This window comes from Salarias fasciatus, chromosome 23, assembly GCF_902148845.1.
Source record: "Salarias fasciatus chromosome 23, fSalaFa1.1, whole genome shotgun sequence".
Lineage (NCBI taxonomy): Eukaryota > Metazoa > Chordata > Actinopteri > Blenniiformes > Blenniidae > Salarias > Salarias fasciatus.
In genome coordinates, this window is record NC_043766.1 from 334,773 (window position 1) to 352,650 (window position 17,878).

A 17,878-nucleotide genomic window follows, 5' to 3' on the forward strand; every position below is an offset into this window, starting at 1 on the left:
AGCCGCAGGCCAGCCATTGTAAACACTTCCTGTATCCTCCACGGACAGGGCTGCCAGGCATGTGACCCCCGTCCACTGTCCCCGGGCGTCCATCACATACCCAGCATGCCTAGTCCCGACCGGACAGGCAGGATGTCTGCATCAGGACAGGAACCTGTTCTCCCGATGCAAGACATCTGGGTGAGTCAGCACTATGGAGGAGGAGAGGGAGGGGCGCTCCACCTGCCAGGAGCTTTAAAGCAGAGGCGGAGCAGCAGGAGACGCAGCAGGACTCCCGTCCTCTCCCGTCCTCTCCTGTCCTCCACGTCTGAGCAGCAGGTAAGCAGAGAAGACCTCGTGCTGCTGTTGTGCTTCTGGAAGGGCTCATTTTTAGGAATCTGTGGCCTCAGTTTTCATTATTTCATTATCAGACAAACTGCATGAAAGCACCAAGAATGAAGTTTCTGTAAAAATCTGCAGGAGTCAGTGGCAGGAGTTGGTTGTCTGAGGTTCTCTGAGGTCTTTTATTACATAATACGAAACCAAGAAATTTGACTTCAGCTGAATGTGGATGTTCTGACACCGCTGGGTCCTCAGTGTGGAACCGCTGGATTCAGGGTTTCAGTCTCAGTGTTCTGCTGTGTCTCCAGCGTCTTCACCATGCTGTTGTTTCCAGAAGTCTGACCCTTGCTGGTCCAGATGTTCCCTCAGGTCTGTTCTTGTTCCAGGAAGCTGAAAGATGACCAGAGCAGCCGCGTCCCTGGTCCTGGTGGCCCTGTCCTCCACCTTTGCTAAATATGTCCCCAAATCTGGCCAGAGGATCCCTCAGTCGCTGTCTCGAGGTTTGTGGTGACGGAGTTGTAATGGGAGCATTGGGGTAGGAACCATATGATGGTGAAAACTTGGTGGGACACTTTAAGAGGACGGACACATGTAAATGTATGGGCAGAGCAGCGGTGTTATTAAAGAGCCTGTAAAGAGCATACATGTCTCCGGTATGTCTATTACAGCACCTAGACATAACAGTACAGGAGTAGCTTCAGTAGTGTCCTGGTGTGAACCCCAGCTGCTCCTGTGTCTTGCAGGTTGGGGCGACCAGCTGAACTGGGCTCAGACGTACGAGGAGGCTCTGTCCTTGTCTCAGTCCACGTGAGGAAACACCTTGGTTCTAAGGGGAACGGTTCCATGAGGGGTGGGTGTGAAACAACTGTCTGGTCTGTGTTCCAGGAACAAGCCTCTGATGGTCCTGTTCCTCCTGGAGGACTGTCCTCACAGCCAGGGTGAGCCGGCCCAGCTGTACCCCCCACCAGCCCCAGCACGTCCTGCTGCTCCCCCACTGCTCTGCTTGACCCTAACGCTCCGTCTGTCCTGCAGCACTCAAGCGGGCCTTGGCTCACGACGATGAGATCCAGAGGATCCTGGACGAGGACTTCGTGGTCCTCAATGTGACTGTAGGCTGCAGGGCTGGTGGGGGAGGGCTCTGACACTGCAATGAAATATCCTGAATTACGTGTGTGTGTGTGTGTGTGTGTGTGTGTGTGTGTGTTTGCTCTCCTTCCCCGCAGCAGGAAATCGCAGATCAAAACTTCTCCCCTGATGGAAAGTATGTTCCCAGGATCGTCTTTGTGGGTAAGACCTGGTGTCTGTGGAGTCAGGGTGCTGAGCCGACTGGATCCGACCTGTTTAAACCAGATCAGCAGCTTGGTGCAGTCTGGAACAGGGGTCTCTCAGTAGCATGTTCCAGCTCTCTCCCTGCTTCAACACACCTGAATCTGGTGGTTCTGTCCTCACTAAGAACCGAGCAGAACCCACAGTGGAGCAGATCCCTGCATCTAGAGCCACTATACTCTTCAAGCTCTGTTCTTTTCAAAAATAACCCTGGACATGTCAAATTCCAAGAAGTCTGCTCAAACATGCTGTCCTGAGTCTGTACCAGTGAGGCGGCGTTTGGAGATTCAAGAAGCAAAACCAAGAATTTCTTTTGGAACCAAGTTCAGTTCTGTGGAAATCAAAGGAGTGGCGGACAGGACTGTAGGATTATTCCCACGATGTTAAAATAACTTCACCAATAATTAAGAAGGTGTGGACAAAAGACAAACACATAACTCAGATGACACTGTGAGTCACGTTTGTCCTCAATCTCTGGAGCCTTCAGTCAACAGTTCCTCTAACCCTAATGTGAGTAAATCTTCCTAGAACCGATGGGGGCAGGGAGGAACAGCACTGAATGTCTGACCTGGAAGAACCTAAACAGATGCTTTGTGGACCAATCATATTGTGATTTCATTCCCTGAACTGAAGCCAGATCCTGAGAGTGTTGAGAACAACAGGACTTCTGATGAAGGCTGAGGCCTCGACTGGAAGAGAAGAGTATGTACGAGCAGTGTTCCCTCCCCCTTAAAGGTGTTAAAAATGGTCAAGCGAGGAGCTGGGGAAAAGCAACAACTTATGCGCAGGCTTACTGGGCTGATGGAAATTAGGCTTACGGCGGTGTGCAGGCAAAACAAGGTACAACACAAAAGAACTCAGGTGACCTTTTCCTTTATGTAACCAAAGATAAATCAAATAGAAACAGTGTGACAAACAATTTTACAAGTTATCACAGAAATGAAAACACAACCCGCAGGGGTTAAACAAAAAACTAGCAAAAAGCAAAAATGGAGGAGAGCGAACAAAGGGTAGGAGGACGTTAGGAGAAGGGCCCTGTGGGTGGTGCCACTAAACACACACAAACCCTAATCTTCCCCTAAACCTCGACCCTGTGACCCCTCTACCTTAAACTACCTTAAACCAGTGACTAACCCAAACTAAGCCTCACCTTACCTGTCTGCTACAAAGGGTCGCGGCAGCCGCCCACGTTTACCTAACGTGTATATACGGAAAGTTACCTACGTGCAGAATGTAGACCCCGGGGTGTCTTACCTGGAGCCCTTCTCCAAGGAAAAAGACAATACAGAAAACGGGGGACACTACAAAACACACTAGGTGGGGACAGGTAGGTTTAACAAAAACAGGCCCTCAAACAGCAGTCTGGCTGAGGAGGGAACAAACAAGAAGTCTCAAAACTTCAGACAAGGCGTCAAAATGCTCCCCAAAACAACAAGCAATCTCTCCCTCACACTCACACACCAACACAACACAGGGTGCAAAGCAATATATAGGGGCAGGACTGGAGGATGGTTGGATGATTGGATGATGGGATGATTGGAGACAGGTGTCCAGGATGACTGCTGGCTGGATAGGTGAGGTCATGGATGAAGGGCTGGAGAAAGGAAGCAAAAATGCCACGACTGGACACCTGAGCCAGACAAACACGATCAAACCCTGACACAAAAAGGCAGCAGCCGTCACAAGCCTGCAGAGACGAGTTACAGCAAGATCGATCCTCTTGGAGAACCCTGTTCTAGAAACTCTACGTCACCTGCTCCTGCACTGCTACGTCATTTACTACGTCCACTTCCCAACAGACCCCTCCATGACGGTGAGAGACGACATCATTGGACGCTACTCCAACCGCCTATACGGCTATGAAGCAGAAGATATGAATGTCTGTAAGTGCTCCAGCTAACACACACACACACACACACACACACACACACACACACACACTGAGAGCCTCCTCCTCTACCTCAGTGCTGGAAAACATGAAGAAGGCCATGAAGCTCCTTAAAGTCTCAGCTTTCAGCCGCAGAACCACACCCACCTCCACCCACTCCCTCCCCGAGTCCACTGCTGCTGAAGAATGAGCTGTGAGCAGGAGGAGGCGCCCTCCACCCACCGCCACCTTCAGTTTGCTGTCACCAGTTTACATGTGAAAAGACTTTCACTTGAAGGGTTCCTCTGTCTCCTGACGTGTCCCTCCTCAACTCCACCCTGATTTCCACCCTGGTATCTTTACTGCTCATCCTTTGGAATAAAAACTGATGTGTTCAACCAACAGCTGGTGTTTTTGGCCCTTTAAGTGATTTGCACCCAGCACAATGAAATATAGGGTCAACTTAGCAAAAACCTTATGTGTCATATATTACAAATATCACAACCTACTGTTGATATAAAATAAAAATTGCACACCATGGCTCACATCAATGATCCTCGTTCTGTTGCTTTCTCCAGTTGTTGTGGAGTGCTGTGTAAATATCACTACGCCACAGTAAAAAAAAAAGTAAAAAAAAAAAAAAAACAGACCAACACAAAAACACTAATTAAAAAAAGGACTGAAAACAGTGAGTAGAAACTTAGTCGAAAGACCAAAATCGAAGAAAAAGGTCATTTGGTGGCCATCTTGGATTCCATCCCGAACAACCACTTTTGCATGAAAACCAAGACCTGAGTTCAGCGCCCTAAAGTTCGACAGTTGACGTCCATCAGAATATGGCGGGCCATACTTCACTTTCAGCTCAGCTGATTAGTCCAAGATTCATGATAACAAGATGAAGAAAACTGGTCATCTGGAGCTATTATATGACCAATCAGTGTGGGAGGATTATGGCAGGAAACCACATGTGGTGGTCATTTTGGACACCATCTTCACTTTAGGTGGTTTTCTTAATCTTAAAGCTGGGGTTGGCGATCTTGGAAAACTAGCGTTAGCATGTAGCATCTCCCCAAGGCTCCCCCTAGCTAGCTCCGCCCAGCTCCCACCCCATTGGAGGAGCTCCCGTTGGGAGCGGAGATGTTTGCGGCACTTCCGCGTCCAGTGCGTTCCTGGCCTAACCTGTCCCCAGCACTTCGTTTCTTCGTTTTTCTTTATTTGCACTACGCCAAGTTATGGCGCACTCAACGGTAAGTAAACCCCCAAACATTCTTCTCCACCATTCTGCAACGACGCTCTGTCCTTCTACGGGCGCACTGAACCAGGGTCAGTGCATGCCATTGACATGTATGCGCAGGGGGCAGGTCGAACAGCGAAGGGATTTGATTGGTTTAAAAAAAGGTGTCCCGGCAAGACTATTGGTTGCTGTTTTTCCCGTTTTACTCCTGTTGCATTCAGCGGATATTTTCCAAACTACTTTAAGAACACGCTATGAATTGCTTCCCATCGGGTCATAAAGATTATTTTAACCAGTATTTAAAAAAATGTATCTCATTCAAATCGCCAACCCTCGCTTTAAAGTTGAGGAGTCGTATTACTGAAGCTGTTGAAAGAGTGATGGGCCCTGTAGACTTCAAGAAGCTGTTGAAAGAGTCGTCTTGTAGTCTGTAGGCTTCATCAAGCTGTTGAAAGAGTCGTCTTGTGGTCTGTGACTTCATGAAGCTGTTGAAAGAAACGTGTTGTAGTCTATAGACTTCATGAAGCTGCTGAATGAGTCGTCTTCTAGTCTGTAGACTTCATGAAGCTGCTGAAAGAGTCGTCTTGTGGTCTGTAGACTTCATGAAGCCGCTGAAAGAGTCATCTTGTGGTCTGTAGACTTCATGAAGCCGCTGAAAGAGTCGTCTTCTAGTCTGTAGACGTCATGAAGCTGCTGAAAGAGTCGTCTTGTGTTCTGTAGACTTCATGAAGCCGCTGAAAGAGTTGCCTTGTGGTCTTTAGACTTCATGAAGCCGCTGAAAGAGTCGTCTTGCGGTCTGTAGACTTCATGAAGCTGCTGAAAGAGTCATCTTGTGGTCTGTAGACTTCATGAAGCCGCTGAAAGAGTCGTCTTGCAGTCTGGAGACTTCATGAAGCCGCTGAAAGAGTCGTCTTGTAGTCTGTAGACTTCATGAAGCCGCTGAAAGAGTCGTCTTGTGGTCTGTAGACGTCATGAAGCTGCTGAAAGAGTCCTCTTGTGGTCTGTAGACTTCATGAAGCCGCTGAAAGAGTCGTCTTGTAGTCTGTAGACTTCATGAAGCCGCTGAAAGAGTCGTCTTGTAGTCTGTAGACTTCATGAAGCCGCTGAAAGAGTTGTCTTGTGGTCTTTAGACTTCATGAAGCTGCTGAAAGAGTCGTCTTGTGGTCTGTAGACTTCATGAAGCCGCTGAAAGAGTCGTCTTGTGGTCTGGAGACTTCATGAAGCCGCTGAAAGAGTCGTCTTGTAGTCTGGAGACTTCATGAAGCCGCTGAAAGAGTCGTCTTGCAGTCTGGAGACTTCATGAAGCCGCTGAAAGAGTCGTCTTGTAGTCTGTAGACTTCATGAAGCTGGTGAAAGAGTCGTCTTGTGGTCTGTAGACTTCATTCAGCTGCTGAATGAGTCGTCTGGTGGTCTGTAGACTTCATGAAGCCACTGAAAGAGTCGTCTTGTCGTCTGCAGACTTCATGAAGCTGCTGAAAGAGTCATCTTGTAGTCTGTAGACTTCATGAAGCTGCTGAAAGAGTCATCTTGTAGTCTGTAGACTTCATGAAGGTGCTGAATGAGTCATCTTGTGATCTGCAGACTTCATGATGCTACTTAAAGAGTTATGTTGTGGTCAGTCTTGCTTTTATCACCAGTAATGAGACTGTTTTCTTTTTTCCAAAACATATTTATAGGAAAGTCAGTTGTAATTGACAACTTGTACAATACATTTTTCTTCTTCCCCAGATCGTATTTTCTTTCAAGCAAACACACAACGCAAAAAGAAAACAATGCAAACACACAAACCAGACCCAGCGACATTCAGCCATCCTGCCCTGCTCAATGGCACTGAGTCTGGCAGGACCTGCAAGTCCTGATTCTGATTCTGAAAGAGAAGAAGGCTGTGTATTTCTGTGTATATGATACACTTTTTTTTTTATGATACACTACTTTTTTCATTTTTTTCACTCTTTTTTTTCCTCATTCAAATAGATTTGCTAGTGAACGAGTTTTGTAAATAGTGAAATGCTGAGAAGATCCAGGAGGGAGAGAAAAGTCCCATCCAGATTTATGGAGGAGGAAATAACATTAGCATGTTATTTTACCAGTTACATTTGTTATTTCTCCCGGTCTTATACGTTTAAATAAATGATTTTGGTCTGGAGAAAGAGTTACCCACTTATATTCACCCCCAAACGCACACCTGGTCCCCATCTACCTCTCACCATTGGCACCGCAACACCAGAGGAGAGCTTTTCCTTTTTTTTTTTTTTTTGATGCCCAGGTATTCAAAATCTTGTGTTCAAACACAAATGAAAATGCACATAAAAATTTGGAGCAGAGAGAAAGTCCTACCATGGCAAAGTTGCCACCCTGGTATAAGTGTAGGTGTAAAAGGGGTATAGCAAAGTCATTATATTGAATAACCCTAAATTAGTAAATATAAACTTTTCCGGCTCACCTTTTTCCCATCAAGATCCATCAAGACTTTTTGCACAAACTCAAAGGTTCATTCCAATTTCTTTGGATAGTTTTTGAGCGTGCATATGAGCCCAAAGATCATGGTCCATCCTTCCTTTGCAAATCTGCCTGCAGTGTATTTTTACAGCAGTAGTAGTAGCAGTAGTGGTAAGTGCTATGGTGAAATGCAGTAGAAAAAAGTAGAATATCTTTAACCGTTGTCGTAGCAGCAGATTAAAATTAGTACAAGCAGTAATGTCCTCAAACAGCATTATTTTGCGGTTGGTTTGTCATGAACTGTCTAGGATCATGCTCTAACTGTCCACTTGAGGGCACCAGAGTACCTGGATATCTGTGAATGGGCTTTTCATCAGCGGGGTACATGCTTTTTGAGTTCACAAGCCTCAGCTTTACAGTCATACTCAGTTTATTACTCATAAATCAAAAAAAGGCTGATTTGGACTGGAAACTGTATGAAGCTAAAATAAGTTGGCTATGACTGTAAACTTGATACTTGTGGTTTGAATTATTCATGTCATTAATTAAATTAGTTTGACATGAAAGGCAAAGAATGTGCCGAGGGGATTGCAGATTGAGTGACTGATTAACAGCAGATTCACAGTTTAGCTGTCACAAATGTGGCACTTAAAGTGTGAATCATGCAGATCATAGAATTTGCAGTGTTTCAGAAGTTTAGATCTTCTTGAAAATGAGTTTTCACAGTCTTTACATTTCCACATACACGACTAACTGGTGAATCATGAAATAGAAAAGAAAAACAAGAGATATCTTGGCCCTGTGAGCTATGCCTAGTATGTATTGAACTAAAGGTCATTCAGACATTGAAAGACAAATCGTATTTTTTTAGTATGAACAACTGACTCTCCACGGTGAGCAAGTCTGGAAGCTTTCTGGATGTTATACTGCGAGAAAAAAATCAAACTTAGGTTAACCTTAGATTAAGTTGGTGCTTAAATATATTTACTGAATTTCCATTAATAAAAAAAAACATTAAAAAAGAAAACGAAAGAAAAGAAAAGAAACAAACAAAGTGGTAAATGCATTGTCTTGCACAGATGGTTGGAATAGGTGGTTGTCTGGTATTGGTCCAAAAAGCCCACCTTGCAGTCATTTATAGTGTCACCTGGGACAGTAGACACATTTAGTGGCATGGGTGCAGCCAAAAGGGCAGAACGGTTTACCGGTTTACTAGAAAGTCTTTCCATGCTAACCCATAAGCGACATTTCCCCACAGAGGTACAGTTCTTCCAGAACATCATGCAGTGCAAATTTGTAGCTACTTTCAAAAGTCTGCCAGAGCCAAGCAGCCATTTTGTTTAGTGTTTTTGCAAAAAATCCCTGCGCAGACGAGGATTTTTACCACTCCAGATAAACCAGGATAATATTTAATGATGTAATTATATGAGGAATAGTAGACTCAGCTTTTGGCACATATAAGAGAAGGTCGTCGGCATGCAAAGACAACTTGTGTTCTATATTGCCCCTGAGAAAACCTGTGATAGCACGATCGGATCTTATGGCTATCACAAGTGGCTCGATAGCTAAGACGGATAGCAGTGGACTGAGGGGACTGCCTTGTCTCGTCCCACAGGCCAAATCAAACGGTGCAGAGTAGAGATTGTTGGTCAGGACTACAGCGGAAGGGCAAGAATACAGCAACCGGATCCAGGCAATGAAAGACGCCCCAAACCCAAATTTGACCAGGGTTTGAAAAAGGAATGTCCATTTGACTCGTCGAATGCTTTCTCTGCATCCATACAGTGAATGCATTCTGAGGTGGACCGGGAAGGATGTTGAAAAAGAGTGGTCTCTGTTTTACATACAGAGTAGAATCTCTTCAAGACAGAGAGAGAGAATCTTCATCAGAATTTTATAGTCCGAATTCAGTCACGAGATCGGCCGGTATGAGGCACAGTCTAATGGGTCCTTCCCTTTTTTTTAAAAAGAAACGTGATGCATGCTTGGCTGAGAGTGGGAGGAAGCCGGCCAGATGTATAGGATTCGGCATACAGTTTGGTCAAGATCGGAGATAATTGTTCACTAAAGGTATTCGTTAGTAAAGTTTCAGTTTTTAACAGTTTGATGGCATAGCAGACTTCTCTTTGTGTTATTGGTTTGTCCAAAGAAGCAATCTGCTCTAAAGTAAGTGAGGGGAGGGCCAAATCATGAAAAACTGGGGTCAAAAGCTGTTTTTCCAAATCTGGGGATGGGTTCTGAGCATTTCAGGTGTCAATCTGTGATATTTGTTTGTCGAGTTTCTCTTGTTGTTCCTTTGAAGTTTTCCTTCTGTAGGCCACGTATGATAAAATCTGTCCTCTACTTTAGCTTAAGTTGTGCCCTCTACAATACAGACACTTTCAGACAACAGTGATATTTCTGAAATGAATGAATTATGCCTGAGACCGTCCTCCCCTGGACGTCTTTTGTGGTGGCGGTCTTCTTAATCCTCCAGAGTATCAGGCCGCAGCACAAGCCAATCAGCCGCAGGCCAGCCATTGTAAACACTTCCTCTGTCCTCCACGGACAGGGCTGCCAGGCATGTGACCCCCGTCCACTGTCCCCGGGCGTCCATCACATACCCAGCATGCCTAGTCCTGACCGGACAGGCAGGATGTCTGCATCAGGACAGGAACCTGTTCTCCCGATGCAAGACATCTGGGTGAGTCAGCACTATGGAGGGGTTGGAGGAGGAGAGGGAGGGGCGCTCCACCTGCCAGGAGCTTTAAAGCAGAGGCGGAGCAGCAGGAGACGCAGCAGGACTCCCGTCCTCTCCCGTTCTCTCCTGTCCTCCACGTCTGAGCAGCAGGTAAGCAGAGAAGACCTCGTGCTGCTGTTGCGCTTCTGGAAGGGCTCATTTTTAGGAATCTGTGGCCTCAGTTTTCATTATTTCATTATCAGACAAACTGCATGAAAGCACCAAGAATGAAGTTTCTGTAAAAATCTGCAGGAGTCAGTGGCAGGAGTTGGTTGTCTGAGGTTCTCCGAGGTCTTTTATTACACAATATGAAACCAAGAACTTTGACTGCAGCTGAATGTGGATGTTCTGACACCGCTGGGTCCTCAGTGTGGACCACCTGGATTCAGGGTTTCAGTCTCAGTGTTCTGCTGTGTCTCCAGCGTCTTCACCATGCTGTTGTTTCCAGAACTCTGACCCTGCTGGTCCAGATGTTCCCTCAGGTCTGTTCTTGTTCCAGGAAGCTGAAAGATGACCAGAGCAGCCGCGTCCCTGGTCCTGGTCCTGGTGGCCCTGTCCTCCACCTTTACTAAATATGTCCCCAAATCTGGCCAGAGGATCCCTCAGTCGCTGTCTCGAGGTTTGTGGTGACGGAGTTGTAATGGGAGCATTGGGGTAGAAACCATATGATGGTGAAAACTTGGTGGGACACTTTAAGAGGACGGACACATGTAAATGTATGGGCTGAGCAGCGGTGTTATTAAAGAGCCTGTAAAGAGCATACATGTCTATTACAGCACCTAGGCATAACAGTACAGGAGTAGCTTCAGTAGTGTCCTGGTTTGAACCCCAGCTGCTCCTGTGTCTTGCAGGTTGGGGCGACCAGCTGATCTGGGCTCAGACGTACGAGGAGGCTCTGTCCTTGTCTCGGTCCAGGTGAGGAAACACCTTGGTTCTAAGGGGGAACGCTTCCATGCGGGGTGGGTGTGAAACAACTGTCTGATCTGTGTTCCAGGAACAAGCCTCTGATTGTCCTGTTCCACCTGGAGGACTGTCCTCACAGCCAGGGTGAGCCGGTCCAGCTGTCTCCCGTCCCCCCCGCTCTACTTCACCTAACGCTCCGTCTGTCCTGCAGCGCTGAAGCAGGCCTTCGCCAACGACGATGAGATCCAGAGAACCCTGGACGAGGACTTTGTGGTCCTCAATCTGATGGTAGGCTGCAGGGCTGGTGGGGGGGAGCTCTGACACGGCAATGAAGCAGCCTTCATTGGGCGTGTGTGTGTGTGTGTGTGTGTGTGTGTGTGTGTGTGTGTGTGTGTGTGTGTGTGTGTGTGGGTGTGTGTTTGCTCTCCTCCCCAGCAGCAGGAAACCGGAGATCAACACCTGTCCCCTGATGGACAGTACGTCCCCAGGATCGTCTTTGTGGGTAAGACCTGGTGTCTGTGGAGTCAGGGGACAGAGGCAACTGGATCCGACCTGTCTAAACCAGATCAGCAGCTGGGTGCAGTCTGGAACAGGCGTCTCTCAGCAGCGTGTTCCAGCTCTCTCCCTGCTTCAACACACCTGAATCTGATGGTTTTGTCCTCACCAAGAACCGAGCAGAACCCACAGTGGAGCAGATCACTGCATCCAGAGCCACAATCCTTCAGGTGTGTGATGCATGCCTGACATTTGGTACCTATACTCTTCAAGCTCTGTTCTTTTCAAAAATAACCCTGGACATGTCAAATTCCAAGAAGTCTGCTCAAACATGCTGTCCTGAGTCTGTACCAGTGAGGTGGCATCTGGAGATTGAAGAAGTAAAACCAAGAATTTCTTTTTGAACCAAGTTCAGTTCTCTGTAATTCAAAGGAGTGCTGGACAGGGCTGTAGAATTATTCCCGCGATGTTAAAATAACTTCACCAACAATTATGAAGGTGTGGACAAAAGACAAACAACTCAGATGACACTGAGTCACATTTGTCCTCAATGTCTGGAGCCATCAGCCAACGATTCCTCTGACCCTAATGTGAGTAAATCTTCCTAGAACCAATGGGGGCAGGGAGTTTACAGCACTGAATGTCTGACCTGGGAAAACCTAAACAGATGCTTTGTGGACCAATCATATTGTGATTTCATTTCCTGAACTGAAGCCAGATCTTGAGAGTGTTGAGAACAACAGGACTTCTGATGAAGGCTGAGGCCTCGACTGGAAGAGAAGAGTACATAAGAGCAAGTGTTACATCCCCCTCAAAGGTGTTAGAAATGGTCAAGCCAGGAGCTTGGGAAAAGCAACAACTTATGCGCAGGTGTTGGGGACGCACTGATGGACAGACCCAGTTAAGGCATGACCCGGAGTCATGTTGTCTGCGAATACTGTCCCCCGTCATGAAGGAGACATGACCCCCGCCGTGGTGGAGACGCAGCAGACTTTGAAGCTCTCTAGAACAAAGAGAGAAACTTCTTCCTCTCAGCAGGAGGCCACCGCCATCGTGTCCCCCAGAACCTGGAATGGCTGCCCATCTCCTCCACCATGTGCTCAGAACAAAGAAACCCTCATGTAATGGCCGCTTATCTGTCCTCACAGAACAATAAAGCCAGATAAGGGTGCAATACCACTGCCAACCTCACGAGGGCGCTCGTGGGGCTCCTCCACAGAGCAGAGGAGGGAGGACTCAGATCGCCTTCTGATTGGCTGAGCGACCGCCACTCAAAAGTTGAAATCCTGCCCTCCATCTTCAGTTCTCTCAAGGAATTTTATCCAGGAAGGACGCACAGCCGTCCCTCCAACGGATTATACCAGGTACCGAACGGACCCGCTGGCCGGGACTTTTGGGACCAGTTTTTCTTCACCGGTGAAGCCCCTTTTCCCAGAGGAGCAGAACGGCAGGGACTCCCCTGGAGCAGACCGAAGACACCAGCAGGACCGCACCACTACGGCTCAGCTCTCCCCCGTTCTCCTCCTCCTGCAGCCAAAACCCAACTGAGGACCCGGACAGAGGAACCAGGACCTCTTCCTCCACGTGGATCCCTCCAAGAGCCCGAGGTTCTGTTGGACGCAACAGAACCCGATCGAGATCAGAGCGACGGCTTTGATCTCCCCACCGAACACCTCATCAGCCACAGGACCCACAGCAGCGGAGAGCCCATCACACAAGGTTTGAGACCTGGGCGGGCTTTAGGCAGCTTAGATAGTGGTGATGATTCAATGCTTGTGTGTTTTTATTGTGAACCAGGACTGAAGCCGTTCATGATATATGCACTGTTGTTTCCTTTGTTTCCTTTCTTCATCTTTCTCCGTCTCTCTCTCTCCTCGTGCGCTCCCGTGCGCACGTTCACGAGCACGCGCTTCCTCCTCACAGATCAGACCCGCAAGAGGCCGGCCAGCCGTGCATCTGTGCGTGTGAGATAGGAAGACAGGCTCATCTTTCTCCGCCTTTCCTCTTTACTAACCAGAGAGCAGTATTTGAACAGCGCGGTAGACCTCGAGTCGAGAGCACGCACGCGCGCCACACGCCCGCCCGCTCGCTCTCGTCTCGCTCTCTCTCACTCTCTCACTCCGCCCCTCCCCACTACCCCTCCCGGGGTAGCCGGACAGGGACCGTTGCCCCGCTCTCACTACGTTCGTGGAGCCCAGACCCGGGACTCGGAGAGACTCCCCCGCTCTCTCCCCCTCTCTCCCTCTCTCTCTCTCCTCTCTCCCTCTCTACGCGCATGCGGACACCCACATGCGGACTCGTCAGCGATCCGGACATTCACGAACACCCGAGCGTGACCCGAGTCACGCCTACTTCGTGAGTGACTCAGGATCGACTCCTCCTGTCGCTTCGGGTGGCCGCTCCACACACACACACACACACACCCACGCTCACACACCCCTCCTCTTCCTCCAGGAAGAGGGACCACACACACCCACGCTCCGAACGGGTTAACGCCCCTTCCTGTGCATCTACGGATGCTCTCTCACACACACACACACACACACACACACACACACACACACGACTTGCAAGTTTGAATGTTTTGTTTTGTTGATTATGTGTTAATTAGTAATAGACATTGTTAATAAACGCTCATTAAAGGTGTAATACAACATTTTGATTTCCGGGTGGATCACCTAAATAATTGGTGGGTCTGTTTGTCAATCATTCTGACGAGCTGCTTTCGTAAGGCGGTTCTACGTGCTTGCGCCCAATCAGCTTCTCCCTTTTGCGCATGCTCATTCAGAGTGTTTATGTAGCCGGTGAGCTTCTGAGCTCGTACTTACCGATGGCGAGTCTGACATAATGAAACTGTAACTGCTTCGGAAAAAAAAGCTTTATTCATGAGCGAGGCGGATCGCAGATATTGTAAACAGAGCCGTGCACGCCGGAGAAGAGGAGATCGCGCTCGTACACTTCCGCGTTTCCTGGGAGAAGCAGGAGAGCCGGGCGGATGGTCTGGCGCATGCGCGTTGTTCAAAAAGTCAGTAACAGATGTGGGGCTTCATCTTTTCGAGAAAATCGTGTATTAGACCTTTAACTGAACTGAACGATTCATGCTTCTCTTTTTGGTGGTCTTGTGACAAATGCCCATGGTTGGACAGTCTATGCTCGATCTCACACCTTCTCTGATAATTTAACGGTGTTTATCCAAAGATTAACTACCAGCTTAAATTATCTTTCCATCTTTGAGATTGAAAATTTGTAATGAATGTTCCTCTGACGAGGTGGTGCCCCGGAATTATCAATTAAAAAACCTACAGGTTGATTTAATGCATAATTCACAACTTCCCTCAGCTCATTTTCTGTAATTTACCCATTTCCAGTAATTAGTAATTTGTGGCATTATTGATTAATTAACAGCACCTTGTTAATCAATAAGTTAATGGTTAAATCACTCTGTGGTGTACTCCATTCCCAAATAACTGATTATTTAACATTATTAACGAATAAATAACCATTTATTCTGATTAATAATAATTGATGTTGGGTTAAATTACTTGGTGCTTCACTTTAAACAGTTTATTACGCCGTAATTGATTGTTATTGGTGATCCACTGTGAATGACCTGCAATTATTAATTGGTAAATCAAAATCTACCCAAATTAATAAGTAACTAAATTACTTAAAGTAATAAATTACTCTCAGTAATCAATACTTTAGTAATTTATTCCCAATTACCAATCGTAAACCCCAACATATTGGTGCCCCGTGTGAGGCTGTTTTAAACCAGACTTTGTCACAAGACTCCAAAACCTGAATTGTTCCTTTGTTGTTTTTCGTTGCTGTTAACTTTATTCTGGCAGAATTTGGTTTTTCAAAAAACGTGTTGCAACATTGCCGAACAAAGTCAGTTGTGGTTGTGAAGTGGTATAGAGAGTGGTTTTTCTTGTTAAATGTGCATCACATGCATTTTTAACTCTTCTTGGAAAGTAACAGTCAGTTATTGCTCACCAGGTTTTGTTAGACTCGTCTTACTAACCTTGTTAGGCTGCAATAGAGCAATTAACATAACCTCATAGGTTTGTAAGTCACAGGTACGGCTCACCTGTGCACTTTAACATGTGTCGCACAAGCAAGCTCATCTGATATTGAGTGTAAGCCTCTATTATCATGGATAATCAGAGCATTCAGACATCAGGAGCAGCAGAGGCGTTGCAGATGCCTCTGGAGCCAGCCCTGCATGGCACAGCAGTGGCGGTGCTCACATGCCTCTCCGTGCCAGAGAGAAGACGCTTCAATGACTTCAGCATTGAAGAGTGCGACGCAGAAATCCGGAGACTGGCTGACAAGCTCACCCAGCCGAACGGCACCCAGCCAAGCGTCATTACAAGCACTTTAGACGAACTTACGTTGCTCTGCCAGCATTAAGCCGAGCTCCAAGCTCAGAAAGCCCAAGTGCATCTTTCTCAGCTGCAACGTCAACACGATCAGCTGACCTGTGATGTCACAGAGCCACAGGACCTGGCCCAGCCGGGCCAGAACCACCTTGTGGAGCTCCCAGAGTCACATAGCCCTCCTCCACCACCAGAAGAGAAATACACCGCAGGTTCAACAGAAACATCAGCCGAGGTCGCCGACCTCCCATCCGCTGATAGGACTGGGGACCCGGTCCAGCCACAGCTCAGCGCTCCTCAGGAGGGAGGAGCAGAACTGCGACATGAACTTCAACCTGTCCGGTCAGATGGACAGCCCGACCCCAACCGGGGTCATCTTGAAGCAACCCGATCAGGGAGGCTTGACATCGTCTGCCAGCCGAGTATCAAAGCATGGATGCAGACCACATATTACCATGAGGTAAGTGATTCTGCTCCACATCACCATCATGCTTCCTCCCCTGCTTCTTACACTGAGGCCTCTCAGCTCCCACCTCCAGCCGGTCCCCTTCCATCTGGGTCCTGCCGCTTCGGCGTGCATCTTGGCGTTCCCGCCACTCCACTGCAGGCCCCCCGCGGTGCCAGCAGCTTTGGACCCCCGGCTACTGTGGAGTCCATCCACCCCAGTAGCCTCCACTTTCACCGGCCTAGAGATCCTCGGTTGTATCCGCACCGAGATCGGTCAGAGTCAGACCCAGCAGACTCTGACAGCTTCAACTCTCCCAGGGGGTGTGGTCCGAGCACCCGCCAGTCAGGATCCCTGGTGAGAGACATCGAACGCTTCGACCACAGCAGCTCGGAGGTTAGTATAGAGGACTACCTCCGAGAGGTCGAGCGGTTCCTCCTGGACTCTCCCTCCCCTTCCACTCATGAAAAGCTGAAGCTTTTCTGGAAGAAAAAGTCCAGAAGCATCCATGTGTGCATGGAATCACTTCCACCCTCCATCAGAGACCGACACCCTGACTTCCATCAGGCGCTCAGTGAAGTGTACCATGCCTCCGTGATGGTTGGTCCCCGCGTGATCTCTCATGAGAAGTCTGAACCTCCATGGGAGGACCACAGACGCATGAGAGATAGCCGCACAGAACCAGAGCTGGAGGAAGATCATGCACCCTGGTCCATGTTTGTTAATAACCCACACGGCAGTGTGAGGTTCAATGTCGCTCTGTTTTCCAGGACTGCCGGACACACCATGACAGAACTCCGCAGACGTGCGCAGTTGGTGTGGGAGCAGCATCAACGCCATATAGGCACGAAGCCTGTAGGTGGCGCCAGAGTTCATGGAATCCAGGTGACAGGCAGCACAAACCAGCGATCTGAAGGTCATGAGGTCCCTCCCCCTAAAGCGGTTGGCCTCGGGGGGTCTAATACACACCCACCGCCTCGACACCAGGGTGAACAACCAGGTCAAATGGGTGAGAAACCGGGTCCGCAGAACCCTCAACACAAAGGGGGGTCAGACCCAAACCACACATGGAGAGGTGAGTCTGTAAAGAACCAAGCGCTCCCCCTAGGGGACGACCCGAGAACAGAGCTGCAGCAGTGGGTGGAAACCTGCACTCAGACAGCTATACAGGGCCTGGACCTGACCTCCCTGAGGGGGGTGCAGGACCACCAGCCCCTCCTCGCCTGACTAGGCCGAGACTCCCTCCCCGCTGCTCACAGGGCTCCCCCTGTGGGTTGGGGAAGGGAGTTCTGTAAGTCAAAGAGGGGGGCCGAGACCACCGATCTCCAGCCCTCAGACTTACCAATCCTGACTTTCCTGAGCCGTTTTGAGCGCAGAGACCATCTCAAGCGCATTTACACCACCATAGTGGTAGAGGTGTCATCATTTCTGTCCTGCTTCATTCTGGGTCTGAAACAACTTTCATGTGTTCAGTGACTTTTGCAGTGGTCCAGAGAACCCTGCTCTCTCTTGGTAAACCATCTCATGCGGCAGCCTGCAGTGTTAGCATCACCAGCTACACTCAGGATTCTTCACCCACAACACCATCGGTCTGGGTGAACATCACATTCCAAGAGGCATCATTGGTGCATCCCACCGATGTCACCACACTGAACACAGAACCACAAGTCATTGGCCATGACCTCCTTGACCAACCAGCGCCGCTGATCGATCACCATCTTGGGCACCCGCGAGCCCAAATCAGCGATCC

General features: G+C 48.4%; 2 protein-coding genes across 2 annotated transcripts; both read left to right on the top strand.

Moving 5' to 3' along the window:
• The first annotated feature begins 718 nt into the window (after positions 1-718).
• LOC115381955 (anterior gradient protein 2 homolog) lies at positions 719-8,826 on the top strand. The gene is made up of 8 exons (XM_030083601.1): positions 719-821; positions 1,065-1,128; positions 1,207-1,259; positions 1,354-1,430; positions 1,545-1,608; positions 3,447-3,530; positions 3,613-3,650; positions 8,803-8,826. Exons 1-8 carry the CDS (start codon positions 719-721, stop codon positions 8,824-8,826), a joined length of 507 nt encoding a protein of 168 aa, XP_029939461.1.
• A 1,590-nt stretch (positions 8,827-10,416) lies between these two features.
• On the top strand, positions 10,417-16,918 carry LOC115381956 (anterior gradient protein 2 homolog). The gene is made up of 6 exons (XM_030083603.1): positions 10,417-10,525; positions 10,758-10,821; positions 10,901-10,953; positions 11,021-11,097; positions 11,248-11,311; positions 16,899-16,918. The coding sequence occupies exons 1-6, from the start codon at positions 10,417-10,419 to the stop codon at positions 16,916-16,918; spliced, it is 387 nt and encodes a 128-aa protein (XP_029939463.1).
• The last annotated feature ends 960 nt before the right edge of the window (positions 16,919-17,878 follow it).

Bases quoted from the DNA above. Each gene is read 5' to 3' on its own strand.
- LOC115381955 (XM_030083601.1), top strand. From the start codon at position 719: ATGACCAGAGCAGCCGCGTCCCTGGTCCTGGTGGCCCTGTCCTCCACC. The intron at 1,260-1,353 runs GTGAGCCGGCCC...TCTGTCCTGCAG, and splicing joins GGACTGTCCTCACAGCCAGG to CACTCAAGCGGGCCTTGGCT. The intron at 1,609-3,446 runs GTAAGACCTGGT...ACTTCCCAACAG, and splicing joins TCCCAGGATCGTCTTTGTGG to ACCCCTCCATGACGGTGAGA.
- LOC115381956 (XM_030083603.1), top strand. From the start codon at position 10,417: ATGACCAGAGCAGCCGCGTCCCTGGTCCTGGTCCTGGTGGCCCTGTCC. The intron at 10,954-11,020 runs GTGAGCCGGTCC...TCTGTCCTGCAG, and splicing joins GGACTGTCCTCACAGCCAGG to CGCTGAAGCAGGCCTTCGCC. The intron at 11,312-16,898 runs GTAAGACCTGGT...TCTGTTTTCCAG, and splicing joins CCCCAGGATCGTCTTTGTGG to GACTGCCGGACACACCATGA.